This window comes from Pristiophorus japonicus, chromosome 7, assembly GCF_044704955.1.
Source record: "Pristiophorus japonicus isolate sPriJap1 chromosome 7, sPriJap1.hap1, whole genome shotgun sequence".
Taxonomy (NCBI): Eukaryota; Metazoa; Chordata; class Chondrichthyes; family Pristiophoridae; genus Pristiophorus; species Pristiophorus japonicus.
The window spans coordinates 73,177,294-73,197,327 of NC_091983.1; the positions used below are offsets into that span (position 1 = coordinate 73,177,294).

General features: G+C 46.0%; 1 protein-coding gene across 1 annotated transcript in view; it reads right to left on the reverse strand.

Moving 5' to 3' along the window:
• mfsd2b (MFSD2 lysolipid transporter B, sphingolipid) overlaps positions 1–20,034 on the reverse strand; it is a 123,793-nt gene that overhangs the window by 68,577 nt on the left and 35,182 nt on the right. Inside the window, exon 4 of the mRNA XM_070884186.1 lies at positions 3,898–4,021. Coding sequence (XP_070740287.1) covers positions 3,898–4,021 — 124 coding nt within the window. The remainder of the gene's footprint in view (positions 1–3,897; positions 4,022–20,034) is intronic.

The following is a 20,034-nucleotide window of genomic DNA, read 5'->3' on the forward strand; positions in this document are numbered from 1 at the left end:
CTGCAGTTGTACAGGGCCTTGGTGAGGCCTCACCTGGAATATTGTATTCAGTTTTGGTCTCCTAATCTGAGGAAGGACGTTCTTGCTATTGAGGGAGTGCAGCGAAGGTTCACCAGACTGATTCCAGGGATGGCTGGACTGACGTATGAGGAGAGACTGGGCCTTTATTCACTGGAGTTTAGAAGGATGAGAGGGGATCTCATAGAAACTTATAAGATTCTGACGGGACTGGACAGGTTAGATGCAGGAAGAATGTTCCCGATGTTGGGGAAGTCCAGAACCAGGGGACAAAGTCTTAGGATAAGGAATAGGCCATTTAGGATTTAGATGAGGAGAAACTTCTTCACTCAGAGCGTTGTTAACCTATGGAATTCCCTGCCACAGAGAGTTGTTGATGCCAGTTCATTGGATATATTCAAGAGGGAGTTAGATATGGCCCTTACAGCTAAAGAGATCAAGGGGTATGGAGAGAAAGCAGGAAAGGGGAACTGAGGGAATGATCAGCCATGATCTTATTGAATGGCGGTGCAGGCTTGAAGGGCTGAATGGCCGACTTCTGCACCTATTTTTCGATGTTTCTATGTTTCTATGGAACGAAGCCCGAGAGATCAGAGCCGCACCTACTGGCGAGCAGAACATAGCGGGAGGAGGGAACATGGAGAGGAGCACAGTTGGGGAGTGAGGGACTTGGGAATGGAGCACAGATAGGGGGCTTGGAAACAGGCTGCGGAGTTTGAGATTAAAACAACTGGCCCTTGAGTGAAGTGGTGTTAAGCTGTTTAATACCATAAGGGACTTTTCCCACCTGTATAGTGAATGGAAGTAGTTATTGATTGGATCATACTTATTCAGTGGGCTATTTGCATAAATCAGCATTATTAGCTTAACAAGTAACCCAACATCAACTTGCATTTATATGGCACCTTTACCATAGCAAAACATCCCAAGGTGCTTCATAGAAGAGTTATCAAATACAATTTGACATTGAGCCATATACAACTACAACAATAACAACTTGCAAGAGTTGACGTTATAAGGATAAGTGCATGCAGAGATTATCAAATATTCCATTGGATATAATTGTTTCTATGATTTTAGAATGTTGTCTATGGAGAGCAGTCATTCAGGATACTTGACTACATTTGGGAATCAAGGAATATTTTGCAGAACTTCCTCTCAAAACAGATTAAATAAATGAGTAAAAATTTAATTTATGAGCTCATGCTCCTGGCATAGAGCCTCACTTTCATTGAGTGCATATTGGGAATGCAGGTATGTGCCTCCCATGATTTTCCAAGTATTAAGGATGGAAAATTAAACGGGTGCTTGCCAAAATTTCATAATGCACTTCATGCCAACAGTGCAAACTCCTATAATTGTCCATGACAGGCTGGATTGTACATGATTTGATGGTCAAGTCTTTTTTGTTCCCTTTTTTTGCTTTCTCACAAATGGTAACCTTTCCCGTCTGTATCAAACATGGATCTTGTGCAAACAAGGCACAGAAGACCGGCTAAGAATGAAGGAGTGATATGCCATCACAGTAACTTGGAGAAATATATTCCAGCCACACTGGGCCCAAGTTTCGGGCCGTGCCTAGAACGGCGCAGCCCGACCTGGACGCCCGTTTTTCACACCACAAAGTGCGCCTAAAAAAAACTTACCTATTCTCCAGCTCCCTGCAGATCCTCTGGTGCTGGGCGCGGTGCAGCACCAGCTGTGGGGGGCGGAGCCAGGTGCCTGCGCTGAAAACAGTGCCAGGACCTCTGCACAGGCGCGCTACAGTGGGCACGCATGTGCAGTAGCTCCAGGCGCCCAAAACTGTGTGGGAGGGGCCGAAGCACGCAGCTCCTAGCCCTGGCCGAATGGCCTCACTGGGGCTGCGTTGATCAGGCTGCACCTCCCACACCCAGCTTCTGCTTCCTCCCGACCGGGACCCGATCCGACTTGACTCCCGCTCCCACTCCCCCCCCCCCCCCACCGGACCGCCCCCCGGCAACCCGACCTCCTCTTCCTCCGCTCCTGACCTTCCCCCCCGACCTCCGCTCCCCCCCCGACCTCTGCTCCCGCCCCGCCCCCACACCTCGCGACCTCCGCTCCCGACCCCCCCGACATCCACTCCCAACCCCCCCACGACCTCCGCTCCCGACCCCCCACCCGACCTCCACTCCCGACCCCACCCCCGACCTCCGCTCCCGACCCGTGCTCCCGACCCCCCCGGACCCCGGACCCGACCCCACCTACCTGTCAATCCGGTAAATCTAAGCTTGAAGTCTTGGGCCCGGCCGGGCCCGGCCCGTTCAGCCTCCCTCTCCTTTCTTTCTTTCTCTCTCTCTCTCTCTCTTCCTTCTCTCTCTCTCTCTCTTCCTTCTCTCTCTCTCTCTCTTCCCCCCCCCTTCTCTCCCCCCCCTCGCTTCACTCCCCCCCTTCCTTCTCTCCCCCCCTTCTCTCCCCCTCTCCCTTCTCTCCCCCTCCCCCTCCTCCTCCTCCTCACCACCTCCTCCTCCTCCCCACCCCTCTCCTCCCCACCCCTCTCCTCCTCCCCCCCTCCTCTCCACCCCTCTCCACCCCCTCACCCCCCCTCCACCCCCTCACATCTCCCCCTCCACCCCGCTCCTATCCCCCTCCCCTCCCCTCGCTGTCAGAAACACAGACACTGATAGACAGAGAGTGAGAGACACACACACAGACAGACAGAGAGATAGAGACACTGACAGAGACATACAGGAGCCGTCCCAGCACGCTGTTGGAGGACTCCAGGTGCTGCAGTCGGTAAGTAGAAAATGTTTTATTTATTGAATTTTTTTTAAAAAATTTATTTTTTATTAATTTTTTTTGATTGATTTATTGGTTGATTTATTGATGTATTTATCATTTATTATTGATGATGGCTCTTTATTTGTAAAACTGAAGTGTTTAATGTTTGTAAACTTCCCTTTAAACCTCCCCCCTCCCCCCCACCATTCCCTACGCTTGATTTGTAACCTACGCCTGATTTTCTAAATGTAGACAAGGTTTTTCTGAGCGTACAAAAATCTTCACTTACTCCATTCTAAGTTAGTTTGGAGTAAGTTTTCGCTGCCTAAACTTTCAAAATGAGCGTAAGTGGCCGGACACGCCCCTTTTGAAAAAATAAAATCTGTTCCAAACTGAAACTGTTCTAACTGACTAGAACTGGAGCAAACTAAATGACGAGAATTGCAATTTCTAAAATACTCCATTCTAAACCAGTTGCTCCAAAAAAACTGGAGCAACTCAGGCCGAAACTTGGCCCCAATATATCTACTGCAAGTTTACACTAATGGAAGTTCTTATTTTTGCTATGCACTGTGGGAAAGCCCACCATGGCACAGACTTGCTGTTGTGGATCCAATTGTTTCTATGTACTTTGAGAAAAATGAATAAACCTGCAGCCTCCCAGTCACCTCCTGAGGACAGATGAATGTGGTGTAGCTAAAAGAATTCACAGACAATACAACTTGAACAGCAACAAACAAAATAGTTGAAATCACTAATTGCTTAAGTGCCCATTTTTTATATTTTCTGTTACATTGTGCATTACTTTACATTTACCTACATTAAAATTCATCAAACATTCTTTAGATGACCCATTTAATTTGTCCAGATTCCTTTGAATATGATCTCTAGTCCCAATCTATTCATCTAGCCCTAAATATTGGTGTCAGCTGCAAATTACTGCATAATAAATGCTCAAGCTACATTTTAGACATGCTTCATATATGGCTAGATATATTTCAATCTTCTCTCTTGGTGCATTTTGAATTACTTTGGATAATCCTACATTTTTGCACATCATGCCGACTAGCCACAATCTAACTGTTGCACACTTTAATAACTCAATCAGCGTTTTACTGTATTGTTGTTCCAGGTACTTACTGTGAGCAGAGTCTGGAACAGACAGTAGAAGACCAGATACCAAAGAAACTTCCCCGTTTTAAGTGGTGGCACATACCACAGAAGAATGTAGGACACAACTGCAAAAGGTGTCGAACCGATTATCCTGTAAGAGTGCATCAAATTTAAAATATGTTATAATAAAACTATTTTAAGAAAATACATCACAAGCATGGTAGAACCTATCATTCAACATTCCTCTTATATGAGATGACCTGTCGTAGGTGCCCATGATAGTTTGGCTGGAAATCAACCTTCACTGGAAGCCTACCTGCTGAACATGACCAGTACCCAGATGCTTTTTAATTGTCTAATGTAATCAATGGCCACATTGGTCAGTGCAAAGACAATTTGAGTGAATCTTAATAAATCTTATCTGATGAAACAAATCAATATATTTGATCATTTGCACTTAAATGACATGCATTTGACATATCTTTCGCATGGTAAGTGATCTAACAAGTAGGAATGGATATCTCCTGTTTGTATTCAGTGAAGAGATGACCTCAGCCTTGCTGCCAGTAGTTGAAGGGTTAAAACATTTTTAGGTTCCTTAGATGAAAAAGCCCTAACCTTGTGATTCTGGTTCGAAATCCCTGATTGGTTGCTTCTGTTATTCTGAGACAGCAAATTAAACACGCTGGATTTTCGGCTTTGCTCATTTTGGGGCAATAATGGTGGCGGGGCGGTAAAGTTTGCGCCCGGGAAAAGTTTGCGCCTCAGTCAGCAAAATTCAGCAGCTGGGCCCTGAGTGTGGGCCAGAGCGTTAAGGGAGGCGTTCTGTGGATGCTAGTCCGGCTGAGCATGCAGAAATCCCGAGCTAAACAGTTGGCCTTGGAGCGCACTAAAAGAGGCCTGGGGAGAAAAAAAAACTGAAAAAAACCCATCAAAAACATTCCCAATAAATAAATCACCCCAACACAACATAAATCACTAAAAAAATAAACTTAAAAAAACCCACACTTACCTGAGGTCAGCATTGCTTATGTCACTGCAGCCGCTACAGCTTGGACCACCCCCTTTCACAGGCGGTCCCAGCATGGTGCTCTGCTCAGCGCTACGGATCGGGTGGGAGCCAAAAACTGAGCCAGTGTCACAACCAGGGGCGTTACACACCGGCTCGCCTCTTTCGGACGGTAATGCTCCGTGCCCTGCCGAAACCGGCCCCAAAAACCCCGGTGGGGCGCTGGAAGCTGATAGCCCACCCGGAAGAGATTACCGCTGCCATTGCTGCCCCTTTGGAGCGAAAACAGAGACAGCAACGAGCCAAAAATCCACCCCCGAGAGTCAGCAGACATTCACAAAGCATTTGATGCACAGTCTTGTCACTGGGAACTTCTTTTTGTGCAGGTGACTATCCATTCATTCCATTAACCAATGGCACATACCAGAATAAGAATACAAGAAATGAAACACAGTTATAGTACAGGACTCAGACTAATACCTCTAAATGGAGCAACATAGTGTCAGCACACTAGAACTGCAGAGCTGGCACCCACATTACTGTCTGCCCAGGGACAGTACAACTGCATTTATTGACATCCAAATTTATATTCTGTCTGGGTTTCTCTCATGCGTGTCTGTGGTTCAGAATTGATTTCAGTTCAAAAGATGTTACCAAAATATTTATCATGTTCTGTTCATCGGTGTTCCCTTGGCTGGTTTGAAAGATTAGCGATGCCATGTATATTTATGGTATATTTGACTGATCATATTGACTCTACATTTTATGTAGTTTAAAGCAGTTTTCTTATTATAGAGAACACTGGCATCTTACATAATATGGAATTAATTTGTCTTTATTAAATCAAACATTAACTCCAAAACATCTGTATTCATGAGCACTATGCAATGTCAATTCATGCAATGTCCCTCCAATAAGGGGCCACCTGTTTTGCAAGGATGAAATAGCAGCGTATTTGGATAGCAGTGATAGGATTGGTCCAAGTCAGCATGGATTTGTGAAAGGGAAATCATGCTTGACAAATCTTCTGGAATTTTTTGAGGATGTAACTAGTAGAGTGGACAAGGGAGAACCAGTGGATGTGGTGTATTTAGACTTTGAAAAGGCTTTTGACAAGGTCCCACACAGGAGATTGGTGTGCAAAATCAAAGCACATGGTATTGGGGGTAATGTACTGACGTGGATAGAGAACTGGTTGGCAGACAGGGAGCAGAGAGTCGGGATTAACGGGTCCTTTTCAGAATGGCAGGCAGTGACTAGTGGAGTGCCGCAGGGCTCAGTGCTGGGACCCCAGCTCTTTACAATATATATTAATGATTTAGATGATGGAATTGAGTGTAATATCTCCAAGTTTGTAGATAACACTAAACTTGGTGGCGGTGTGAGCTGTGAGGAGGACACTAAGAGGCTGCAGGGTGACTTGGATAGGTTAGGCGAGTGGGCAAATACATGGCAGATGCAGTATAATGTGGATAAATGTGAGGTTATCCACTTTGGGGGCAAAAACGCGAAGGCAGAATATTATCTGAATGGCGGCAGATTAGGAAAAGGGGAGGTGCAGCGAGACCTGGCTGTCATGGTTCATCAGTCATTGAAAGTTGGCATGCAGTTACAGCAGGTGATGAAGAAGGCAAATGGTATGTTGGCCTTCATAGCAAGGGGATTTGAGTATAGGAGCAGGGAAGTCTTGCTGCAGTTGGACAGGGCCTTGGTGAGGCCCCACCTGGAATATTGTGTTCAGTTTTGGTCTCCTCATCTGAGGAAGGACGTTCTTGCTATTGAGGGAGTGCAGCGGAGGTTCACCAGACTGATTCCAGGGATGGCTGGACTGACATATGAGGAGAGACTGGATCAACTGGGCCTTTATACACTGGAGTTTAGAAGGTTGAGAGAGGATCTCATAGAAACATATAAGATTCTGACTGGACTGGACAGGCTAGATGCGGGAAGAATGTTCCCGATGTTGGGGAAGTCCAGAACACAGTCTTAGGATAAGGGGCAGGCTGTTTAGGACTGAGATGACGAGAAACTTCTTCACTCAGAGAGTTGTTAACCTGTGGCATTCCCTGCTGCAGAGAGTTGTTGATGTCAGTTCATTGGATATATTCAAGAGGGAGTTAGATATGGCCCTTACGGCTAAAGGGATCCTGACCTGGATGCCCGTTTTTTGCGCCACAAGGTGCGCCTAAAAAAAACTTCCAGATTCTCCAGCTCCCTGCAGGTCGTTTGCAGCTCGGCGTAGCGCAGCACGAGCTGCAGGGGGCGGAGCCAGGTCCCTGCGCAGAAAACAGTGCCGGGATCTCTGCACATGCATGCTACAGTGGGCGCGCATGTGCAGCAGCTCCAGGCGCCCAAAACTGTGTGGGAGGAGCCGAAGCACGCAGCCCCTAGCCCTGGCACAATGGCCTCACTGGGGCTGCGTGCATAAGGCTCCTCCCACGGCCAGCTCCTGCTTCTTCCCGACCCGACTCGACACCCACTTCCCGCCCCCGGACCGGATCCGACACCGACCCGACTCCCGCTTCCCCCCGCCCCCCCCCCCCACCGCCCCTGGACCGGACCCAACACCGATTCCACCGCCCCCGGACCGGACCCGACCCGACCTGACTCCCACTTCCCCCCCCACCCCCCGCCCCTGGACCGGACCCGACCCGACCCCCCAGACTGGACCCGACCCGACTCCCGCTTACCCCGCCCCCCGCCTCCGGACCGGACCCGACACCGACACCGACCCGACCCGACTCCCGCTTACCCTCGCCACCCCACCCGACTGGACCCGACCTGACCTCCCTCCTCCCGACCTGACCTCCCTCTCCCTCCCCCCGACCCGAACCGAGCCGACCTCCCTCCCACCAGCCCCCCGACCCCGACCCGCGCTCCCGACCCCAACATGCGCTCCCCCCGACCTGACGCCACCTACCTCCCCTCTCCTTTCCCCCCCTCTCCTTTCTCCCCTCCCTCTCCTTTCCCCCCCTTCTCCTTTCCCCCCTTTTCCTCCTCCCCCCTCCCCCTTCTCCCCCATCCTTCCCCCTTCTCCCCATCCCTCCCCCTTCCCTCCCTCTGCTCCCCCCCTCTCTCCCTCTACCCCCCTCCTCCCCCTCCCCTCGCTGTCAGAAACACAGACACTGACAGACAGAGAGTGAGAGACACACACAGACAGACAGACAGAGAGATAGAGACACTGACAGAGACACACTGGGTGGAGGAGGGGGGGGCATCCCAGCATGCTGTTGGAGGGCTCCAGGTGCTGCAGTCGGTAAGTAGAAAATGTTTTACTTATTGATTTAAAAAAAAATTATCTTATAAATTTTTTTTGATTGATTTATTGGTTGATTTATTGATGTTTTTATCATTTATTATTGATGATGGCTCTTTATTTGTAAAACTGAAGTGTTTAATGTTTGTAAACTTCCCTTTAAACCCCCCCCTCCCACCCCCCCATTTTCTATGCCTGATTTTCTATAGTGTAGACAAGATTTTTTCGAGCGTACAAAAATCTTCACTTACTCCATTCTAAGTTAGTTTGGAGTAAGTTTTCACTGACGAAACTTTGAAAGCAGGCGTAAGTGGCCGGACACGCCCCCTTTTGAAAAAAAAATTCTGTTCCAAAGTCAAACTGTTCTAACTGACTAGAACTGGAGCAAACTAAATGTGGAGAATTCCGATTTCTAAGATACTCCTTTCTACACCAGTTGCTCCTAAAAATCAGGAGCAAATCATGTGAAAACTTGGGGCCAAAGTCTCTATGCAAGACCATTTTTGTCTTGACAGGGCAAGTGTTCTATAATGACAGATTCCATTGTGCATTTATAGCAAATTATTTTATCTCCAGACAATTTACTTCCAGAAATCTTTGGATTTGGTTGTAATAGGCTAGTCTTTCAAAATATTTGTTACAGATCAATGAATCAAACAATTCTATTCAATTTTACACACCCTAGTTATGATGTAGTCAATTTGATTGGTAGCTATGTCTGGGGATAAGGGGCTCAAAATTGGCCCAGCCCTTTTTTCGGCGCACTCACTGGTGATGCACTGCTTTTCTGCGTTTAAAAGTGCTCCGAAAAAATCGCTCCCCATTTTGGCCGCTGTCCGGCCTCTCCTGGGTCTTCGCGCAGCGTGGCCAGTCGGGTTGGGGGCGGAGCCAGCATCCCGCGCTGAAAACAGTGCCAGGACGTCTGCACATGTGCATTGGAGCGTGCGCACATGCGCAGTAGCTCCTCGCCCCCAGTCTCTCAGTGTGTTGCTGCGGCGTGGGACACGCTCATCATCATCATCGTCATCATACCGGCTGCTGGTGTGTCCCGCCCCTATCCCAGGCCGAGTGGCCTACCGCACAGGCCGGCTCGCTGCCTTCCCGGGCTGAAGATGAAGGTAGGGTAGGACTTACTTCTATTTTATATTTGGATATTTTAAAAAAATTATGCAAATATGTTTTGTCTCTTGTGAATAGTGGTGACCATTTGTCAAGCCTATTTACTTGGTGTTATTGTGAAAGAAGAACATAAGTGACGGAGGAACACTGAGAGAATATCTTATTTATTGAAGTAGACTTTATTTAGATAATAAGGGCTCAATTTTGGCTCATTATAATCATGGCAAACAAATAGTTGTTTAAATTAGTTGTGAGATTAGGGCAATTTCAGTCAACTATTTTTTGTTTCTTTTATTTTTGTAGTTTAAGCTTCCATGAATGCTTCTGTTGTATAGTAAATTAACTTTATGAAGTTTGTCATATGATGTCCTGTTTGATCCTATTCACAGTCTTTAGTCAAGTCATTAAGTTCTGCTGGCCTCTGATGTACCTACCCGCGCTGATTTCTTAATTCTCCAAAAGGGTTTTCACAAGTGGCCACAAGTGGCCACATACGCTGGCCTAAGTAGATTTGGTCCCAAAAAAATGGAGCAACTCCTGGCCAATTTTGAGCCCCATATGAGGATCAGCTCTATGAGAGGAGAAGGGCCGGTGATTATTTGTAATCCCTTTTATGGACAGTTCTGTGGTTAGGAGTTTCCAATTGGGGGGGTTATATCTGACAGCCTTCCCTCAGTTTAGCATTCAAGCTGAAGCCAGCAGAGAAATTCAGCTAAATCAGTTGCTCTATAATCTTACATTGCATGGTAGCACAAGAGAAACATTTTTGTTGTTTTGACATTTGGAGGAGAATAGTAAAAGTTGTAATTACTGTAAATATGCTGTTGGCACAGAATTGAGTCCATTTACCTATTTAGAGCTGGCTTATAGCCTGCGCCTTGGTTTGATTGACATATATTCATCCACCTAATGAGGATGAGAAGATTGCATTGCAACATGTGATATATCCTCACTACATTTACCTAGATTTTGGGCATCTAAAGACACATACTAGTTTGTAGGAGAGGCAAGGTCTGCTTATGGGAGTGGTGGTTGGTCAAAATAGAATAACTGACAACCCCAAAACACCACAGTTATAAGGGATCCAAAAGAAATACAAGGTGGTTTAGTACCCACCTAATGAGACTTGTAGAACTGCAAACTCATTTAGATTTTTTGGAGAAAAAAAAATGGCAGAAATGCCGGTTTTTCATCATAAATTTACCACCTGCTAAAGAAATTGTGTGAAAGTGTGGTTTTGAAATGTGTGATTCTTGCTAACGTAATTTTGTAGTGAGTAATTGCAGAGAATCCCTTCATTTAACCAATATAAATTTTGAAATATTGTTAACCCCATTGTAGAGTACACCATTTTTGGAGCAAAATGCTTTAATGGCAATTGCAAGAAATCTGTTTTTAGCAACCAAGCCTTGGACATACCGGTAAGATCAGTAAAGGAGAAACTCAAATAAATTTCTGCTGAGGAAGACTGGCCCCCAAATATGCAAAGAAAATAGTGTCACAATAGGTCACCAAAAGAGTGAAAGTGCTGTCAGTGAGAGGACCTGGTGGGAGGTCTGGAAGAAACTGCATGAATTAATGAACAGCACAAGCAAAAAAACAGTTCTTAACTGGGCACCAATTAGCAATCTCACTCAGAGAAGGCATACAATGACTGGTATGAGAAATGACAAAAATGGTGAAGTTGAGAATGCTCTTCTGAAGTTGAGGCAGAGACATGTATATGGGACAATAGGAAGGAGCTGTGCTTTGCTTGACCAAGGAGGGCTTAACAGTGCCACAGGGGCCTGAATTTTCTTCTAAATTACCGCCTGTTTTGAGGTGGATTTGTGGCGGTAAATGGAGTAAAATACATAATAAGAGACTACTGTCTCAAATCTACAACAAAAAATTTGTAAATTATCCCCCCTCCCCCCCCCCCATAAAACACTGGTTCCCTCTTAGGCTCAGTGGGAGTCTGATCTGCCTTATGTAAATGAGGTCAAGGGGCATGGCTAGCCCCTCCAACACATTTCCTCCCAAATTCCATTCCAAATCCACAGAAAATAATTACTGCTATTATAGAAGTAGTGGTTGGAGCTTCAAGAAGGTATTCCTGAGGCAGATACCACACTGAAGAGGCTATTTTGTGTGCTGTAACTGAAGGTTGGTATTATTTTGCTCGAAAATTTCTTTAGAACTTTGGAGGTTCAGTCAGAACCTCTGCTTATAGTTTCACTCATCTCTGCTCAAAGTATTACTTTGTATGAGGACTTCCCAATGGGAACATCTCTATTCTTATGCTTTGAAAAGGAGGAGGAGGAGGACATGGAAGAGGTTAGATTGGCACCCTGTAAGAGTCAGGTTTCACAGAAAATATCTCATCCCCATGTGCTCGTACACACTCATCAGGATGAAGATGGTCTTATTTTTAATTTTCTGACTGCCAGTGTTTCAGAAGGTTGCACAACCCCCTTTCCTGCCTCGGAGGTTATTGCAAAAATATGGCAACTGCTGGATGAAGACCCGGAGCCTACATCCACCAGAAGAACAGCATTGTCTGCACCAATCAAGGTCACCATGCCTTGAGTTTCTTTGTATTAAGATGCTTCTAGCAGCATCAAGTGATATTTGCCACATTGGGCAGACAGCTGCATTAAGCAGGTCACCATTGCTCTTTTCAGGGGGGCTGTACAATTTATATTCTTCCCAATGGAACCAGACAAGCCAAGAGATCAACAGCTATCCGACTTTATAAATTTGCAATTGACGGAATGCATGTGGCATTAAAACCACCTCAATTTTACAAATAATAAAGGGCCTGAGTTTGGTGAAACCTAAGTTCCGCCCAGATACCATCCAAAGGACCACTAAGATTCTGACGGTACTTTGGGCGGAAGTTTTGTGAAAAAATGTGGGAAAGACCACCCTGCGGCAAAAATGGGCCTTGCACGCCAATTCTAGGCGGCAGTGGGCAGTAGGTTCCATTCTGGGTGGCAAATGCAGTCTTCGGTAAAGTACCACCGAGGATAGGGTCAGGCCCAGGGAGAGGGGAACGGATAAAATAAAAACATTTCAAAACAGTAAAAAAAAACATCAGAAATCCTTCAGGGGACCCCATCCACCTAAATCCCTGCAAAAGAAATAAAGAAAAGTGCACTAGCCTTTTTTTGCAGGTCTTCATACTTACCGTTCAGGTAAGACCTGCCTCCACGCGGCGGTGCCTTCCCCTGCTGGAGCGGAGGACCGCCCAGACCAAACTGGGGACTCAGCGGGTTGGAGGACTCTTGTGGGCGTTATACACCGGCGCACGCCAGTGGACGCTCCCCAGCGGTCTTCTCTCCCCGCTGGCGTGAGGACCTGACGAAACTCGCTCGGAGGGGAGAGCGCCTGAAAAACATCGAGACCGCCAAGAAAACTCGGCGGCAGCTGGCAGTGAGTCGACCAAACTCGGGCCCAAAGACATTGATATCCAACTAATGTGCAATGCTAATGACCTTATCCTGCATATCAATGCCAGACATCCAGAAAATTGCCATGATACTTTCATTGTGTAACAATCCACCATCCCAGTCCTCATGATTCAGAGCCAGGACTCCAGATTGTTGGTTGGTGAACAGGGCTATCTCTTGCAGTAATGGCTAATAATTCCAGTTAGGCTTCCACAGATAGATAAGGACAACAGATATCTTGTGGTTCATGCCGCTGCAGAAGTGTAGAGCAAACTATAGGAATTCTCAAGGCCCAATTTAGTGAAAATGGTTCAGGCCTCCTGACTGTGGCCTTGGGCAGGAGCTGTGGTCACACCACCGACTATGTTTTTGGGCTTAAGTTAAAAATCGTTCCCCCCCGCTACCTGCCCTATATCGTTATTTAAGTCTGAACAAAGAATGACACATTAAATCATCATCCCCTTAATTTCTCATGGGGAAAATACCCCATTATAGCCAACAAAAGCCTTTTGATGTGAAGGTTGGGTTGATATTTGATCTGTGGTGATTGGTCTGACAGTCAAATTGATCCTTATTGTATCACATTGTCGGCATTGAATTCTTTCGACCCAGGTTCTAGCCTACTTGATGTCCATAGCACAGAGGTGAAACGTCAGCTGATATCATTTGTACCATTTGAAAATCAGTGAAACGTAATGTAGAAGTGTGAATGTACGTGTAAATTACCAAGACGTGTGAATGATGAATCAGGGGGCGTGCTAATCGAAAAATAGTCTGAACATTTTGTTTATGCCCTTGCATAGATTTCATAGCTAAGAGTTATTTAACTGAATGCTCACTGATTAAATACTTGTGGGGGGGGGGGGGGGGTGAATTGCTGTAGGAGTCTCCCGCTTGTCCTTCATAACTGTGATGTAAAAGCCCAAAATGTTGTCAATGGGGGTTTTGCCTCTTCTATGGGGCTTCTGGCACTCTTCTGGAGAAGTTACAGTGGAAAAGTGGGAGGATCACTGCAGAAATTAAACCCAGAATGTATATGGGATTTTTTTTTGAGTTTGCCATATTTCATTCTTCTGTTCACAGGGCTTTGGAGACAAAACGAAGAAAAATCTTGTTTTTTTACAAACTCATGTTGACGCTAAAAAACAATATACATTTTTTAAGTAAGATTGTCATAGAATGATACAGCACAGAAGGAAGCCATTCGGTCCATCGTGCCTGTATCAACTCTTTGTTAGAGCTATCCAATGAATCCCATTCCCCTGCTCTTCCCATAGCCCTGCAAATTGTTTCTATTAGTGAATTTATCCAATTCTCTTTTGAATGTTACTATTCAGGCAGTACATTCCAGATCACAACAACTCCCTATGTAAAAAAATTTTTCCTATGTCACCTCTGGTTCTTTTACCAGTTACCTTAAATCTGTGCCCTCTGGTTACTGACACTTCTGCTACTGGAAACAGTTTCATCTTACTTACTCTATCAAAACCAGACATGATTTTGAACACCTCTATCAAATTTCCTCTTAACCTTCTCTGCTCTAAAGAGAACAACCCCAGTTTCTCCACATACCTGAAACCCCTTATCCTTGGTGCCATTCTGGTAAATCTCTTCTGCCCCCTCTCTCAGGCTTTGACATCCTTCCTAAAGTGTGGTGCCCAGAATTGAACACAATACTCCAGCTGAGGCCTAACCAATGCTTTATAAAGGTTTAGCAATAACCTCCTTGCTTTTGTACTCTATTCCTCTATTAAAAAGCCCAGGATCCCATGTGCTTTTTTAACAGTTTCCTCAACTTGTCCTGTCGCATTCAAAGATTTGTGTACATACATCCCCAGGTCTCTCTGTCCATGTACCCTCTTTAAAATTTACTTCATATTGCCTCTCCTCATTCTTCCTACCAACATGTATCACTTTACACTTCTCTGCATTAAATTTCATCTGCCATGTGTCCGTCCATTTCACCAGTCAATCTATGTCCCCTTGAAGTCTGTTACTATCTCTTCATTTTTTACCACATTTCCGAGTTTTGTATCATCAGCAAACTTTGAAGTTATGGCTTATGTACCTAATTCCAGGTCAAGACGGGCACTGTGTATAATGGCCAGCATTCACGGATCTCACAAAAAACAGATCAACTGATTACGCATTTCATTTATTATTTATGGGACATTGTTATGTTCAAATTGATTAATGTGTTTACCCACACAACAACAGTGCCTGCACTTCAGAGAAGTAATTCAAAATTGGGAAGTTGTGATGTGATCAGGTGTTTTATAAATGTAAATTCCTTCGTTATTCAAGGTAACTTGCAATAATATCAGTGTCTCATTTCATATTAATTTTACCTAGTGTGTTATGTTCATGCCTATTTTCATTTTAAAGATAAAAGTCCCTATAAACTTAACTGTCTGATTTAAGATACTTTACGGACCAACTTTTCATTATAACCTCAGCTTTTCTCTCATTACTTCTTTTTTAACTGTGTCTCATCATGTAAAAATACCACACTCAAAATGGAAAGTTACACATTCACTGTGAAATATCCTGTCTACTCAGAGCTAGCTTGTCTAGGCGTATTTATGCAAAGGTTTTCTTGATAACACCAATTTCCATACGAATTCCAATCCACCTATCATTCCGATCCTCACCAATCTTCACTGGCTCCCCAGCATATTAATTTCAAAATCTGGTCCTTGTCTAAAAATCTCTCTGTGGCGTTGCACCCTCTACCCTCTGCAACCTCTCGTACTCCAACTGTTGCAATTCCAATGCTCTCTCAGTGAATTTCTCTTTTGCCCATGTCAAAATAAGGTTCCATTTGCAGACCAAGGGGCCAAATTTGCCCCTCTCCTTAAGGCCTGTTACCACTGCAAATCGCTGTGGAGTGCAGTGGCCGCTGACTTTTAGTGGAATGGCCGCTGATAGTCCAATTGCCCTCCCGAGTTTTCCTGGTGGTGCCCCGATTTCCCCCCCCCGCCACCGCTCCGTTGCTGCTGATCCGAGGTAAGCGCGTCATCACCATACACACTGCCGATCTAACCCCTAGACGCCGAAATTCCCTTCCGAAAATCTTCGGCCCGCCCGGCGGTGCCAACACAAACTTTTTCCCGGTGGTCCAGTGAGGCTATGGCCTTTTGCAATGGCGGTGCAGCTTCTCTTAAAGGCGAGGGCCTACTGCCGCTGCCGCCATATTTGGTTTTGTCGGCTGACTGCCAGGTCGGCCCGACAAATAAGCCCCTGGGTTCGGCCAGGTCGCCAGCCAGCAGCCTAGCACCCCCTCTTGGGTGCCAGGCTGCTGGCCCGGCCCAAACCCTCCCTGGTGGCCCAGTGGCCCGAAGTTTAAAAACCACAGAGGCTCTCCCCTTTAAGTGAGGTAGAGAGCCGTGGTGACGTGGCGCCGTGATGATGTCATCGCAGCGGTGACTCTGTCCCGCACCCAACATCCGCCACTCAGTTGCTGTCACCGCCGCTTCCCGCCCCTCAGGTGTTGTCACCGCCCCCATTATGATCGCGTTCTGGATACACGGGGAAAAAAAGCAACAGAGTCGAATGTGGCGCAAGAGTCGACCTGAACCGCAACTGTGGTAAAAACAATCGAAATGGGGTGGGAGTACCCCATTTCTGGCGGGGCAATTTCTACCCCTAAATCTCCTATGAACTAAAATCAGCCCCCTCAGCATACCAGGAATGTGATAGAGTGCTCAAAATTAATTACACATTAATTGTGACATTATACACTGGATTCATTAAACATGTCGGGTGGGCATCATGTTCTCCTGAAAAATGCCAAACATTACAACAGTTACTATGCTTCAAAAAGTACTTCATTGGCAGTAAAGCACTTTGGGACGTCCTGAGGTCATGAAAGGCACTATATAAATGCAAGTCTTTTTCAAACCATCTGATCAATGCTTACAGGCTAAAAATAACGGTCAGATTTATTTACAATTTGAATATCATCATCATCATAGGCAGTCCCTTGGAATTGAGGAAGACTTGCTTCCCCTCTTAGAATGAGTCCTTAGGTGGCTGAACAGTCCAATACGAGAGCCACAGTCCCCGCCACAGACAGTTGTTGAGGGTAAGGGAGGGTGAGACAGGTTTGCCGCACGTTCTTTCCGCTGCCTGCGCTTGTTTTCTGCATGCAGTCGGCGATGAGACTCGAGGCACTCGGCACCCTCCCAGATGCGCTTCTTCCACTTCGGGCAGTCTTTGGCCAGGGACTCCCAGGTGTCGGTGGGGATGTTGCACTTTATCAGGGAAGCTTTGAGGGTGTCCTTGTAATGGTTCCTCTGTCCACCCCAACCTTCGCTGCCTCCGGGCCAGGTCCAAGACGACCCCAACCTCTGCCGTCGAGCTACAGTATGTACACGACGCCTGCGTCTGGGCACATTCAGAGGCTGAACTCCAGGGAGTAGTCGACAAGTTGAATAATAGAAGCAGTGAGACACAGACACAAGAAGATACTGGGCCTGGGTTCAGCAGGCTTCTCCCAATCTCCAATCGTAATTTTAATTGACAGGCACCCCCCCAAAATGGCGTAAATTTTATATTTTTCATTTAATAGACAACAAGAGTGGGTATGAGGCTGGGTATTCTGCGGCGAGTGCTTCACCTCCTGACTCCCCAAAGCCTTTCCACCATCTACAAGGCACAAGTCAAAGATGGAATACTCTCCTGGATGAGCGCAGCTCCAACAACACTCAAGAAACTCGACACCTTCCAGGACAAAGCAGCCCGCCTGATTGGCAGCCCATCCACCACCTTCAACATTCACTTCCTCCGCCACCGGCGCACCGTGGCTGCAGTGCGTACCATCTACAAGGTGCGCTGCAGCAACTTGTCACAGCTTCTTCAGTAGCATCTCCCAAACCGACAACATCTACCACCTAGAAGGACAAGGGCAGCAGGCACATGGGAACACTATCACCTGCAAGTTCCCCTCCCGGTTACACACCATTCTAACTTGGAAATATATTGCCATTCCTTCATCGTCCCTGGGTTAAAATCCTGGAACTCCCTCCCGAACAGCACTGTGGGAGTACCTTCATCACACAGACTGCAGCGGTTCAAGAAGGAGGCTCACCACCACCTTCTCAAGGGCAATTAGGGATGGGCAATAAATGCTGGCCTTGCCAGCGACGCTCCCAATGAATAAAAAAGAACATCCATTTTTAACCACCTATGCTGTTTCTCCAGGGATTTTGCTGGTCTCCAATTAGAGAATACCTGCAAAATTTCCAGGTACAATATGTAACAAGAATAAAAATAGAATCAGTCTAAAAGAGATTAAAATAATTTTGCATTTATACACAGTTTGGCAAGTGTCGAGAATTTTGGATAAAACAGTCTTTTATGCAGCTTCCCGATGTGGTGTCATAATAGAAAGAATTTGTGTTTATATAGTACCTTTCACATCCACAGGTCACCTCAAAGTGCTTCAAGACTAATGGATTACTTTTGGAGTGTAGTCACTGTTGTTATTAGCTAAACAAAGTAGCCAATTTGCACATAAGATCCCAAAACAACAAGGAAATAAATGACCAGTTAATTTGTTTTTAGATTGTAATGACTCAAGAGTCTGGTTACTGTAAACTCACTCAGATGCAACCTGATCCATCTTTATTCCAGCCCAAGAGTGCCAGCGTGACAAAGACACCCCACTTATATACAGGTAGCCAAGCACACATGCCATATGCGTACAGCCCGATCACCTCTGACCGCGGCGTCTGGTGTCTGGTGACCCGCAAGCATCAATACATGACACATTCCCCTTTTAAAATCTTAACAACAGTCTCTTTACAAATTTAGATGGTCTGGCGCTTTCCTCTCATGAGTTGATCGTCTCAGTCCAACTTTTACTCTGGGCGAGCGTTCTGAGTCTGTTGAGACTGAGGGCTGAGTAGCTGATCTGATGGGAGTGGTCATGACCACATCAGAGACTGAAGTTCAGAGTCAGTAATGTCAGCAGAGTCCTCTGATGAGTGAACAATGGTTGGTTGGTCACTGACTGTATCTTCCTCACTCGGTTCCAGTTCATCCGTTTGCCACAGTTTAACCTGGTCAAAGTGTTTCCTGCATGTTTGCCCATTCTTGAGCACAACAATAAACACTCTGTTACCCTCCTTGGCTGTAACAGTGCCGGCGATCCACTTTGGACCTTGACCATAGTTCAGTACATAAACCGGATCGTTGACCAAGATGTCACGTGACACGGCAACACGATCATGACACCATTGCTGACTTTGATGTCTGTTTTCAACACAATCATTCAAAGCAGGGTGAACAAGAGAAAGCTTGGTCTTGAAATTTCTCTTCATCAGTAGTTCAGCAGGAGGAACCCCAGTAGACGTATGAGGTCTTGACCTGTAACTGAGCAATATACATGACAACCGTCTCTGCAGTGAGCCCTGAGTTACACGTTTCATACTTTGCTTGATCATTTGAACGGCAAGCTCTGTTTGACCATTAGAATCAGGTTTGAATGGAGCTGATCTCACATGTCTGATGCCATTGAGTTTCATGAACTCCTGGAACTCAAGACTTGTGAAGCAAGATCCGTTGTCGCTCACAACAATGTCAGGCAAACCATGAGTAGCAAACATGATACGAAGGCTCTCAGTGGTAGCTGTAGACGTGCTGAATGACATAATAACACACTCTATCCACTTAAGAATATGCATCCACTACGACAAAAAACATCTTTGCTAGGAACGGGCCCGCAAACTCAATGTGGATCCTCGACCATGGTTTGAATGGCCACGACCAAAGACTCAACGGAGATTCTGCTGGTACTTTACTTAGCTGCATGCAAGTATTGCACTGATGCACACATGATTCCAGATCAGAGTCAATTCCAGGCCACCATACACGAGACCTAGCAATGGACTTCATCATGACAATACCAGGATGAATGCTATGAAGTTCACGTACAAATTTTTCTCTAACTTTCTTAGGCATGATTACATGATTACCCCACAGTAAGCAGTCTGACTGAATGGACAGCTCATCTTTGCAATGGTTGTAAGGTTTGATCTCATCACACATCTCCATAGGTATGACAGACCAATCACCAGTGAGTACACACTGTTTCACAACCGATAAAATAGGGTCATGGCTGGTCCAGATCCTAACTTGTTGAGCAGTGACAGGGGTTCCTTCACTCTCAAAAGCATCCATTACTAACAGTAGGTCTGCAGGTTGAGGCGTCTCCATCTCAGTTGTGGGTAAGGGCAGACGACTCAGTGCATCGGCACAATTCTCAGTACCAGATCTATGACGGATGACGTAATCATAGGTAGACAATGTCAGCGCCCAACTTTGAATACGGGATGATGCATTGGTAT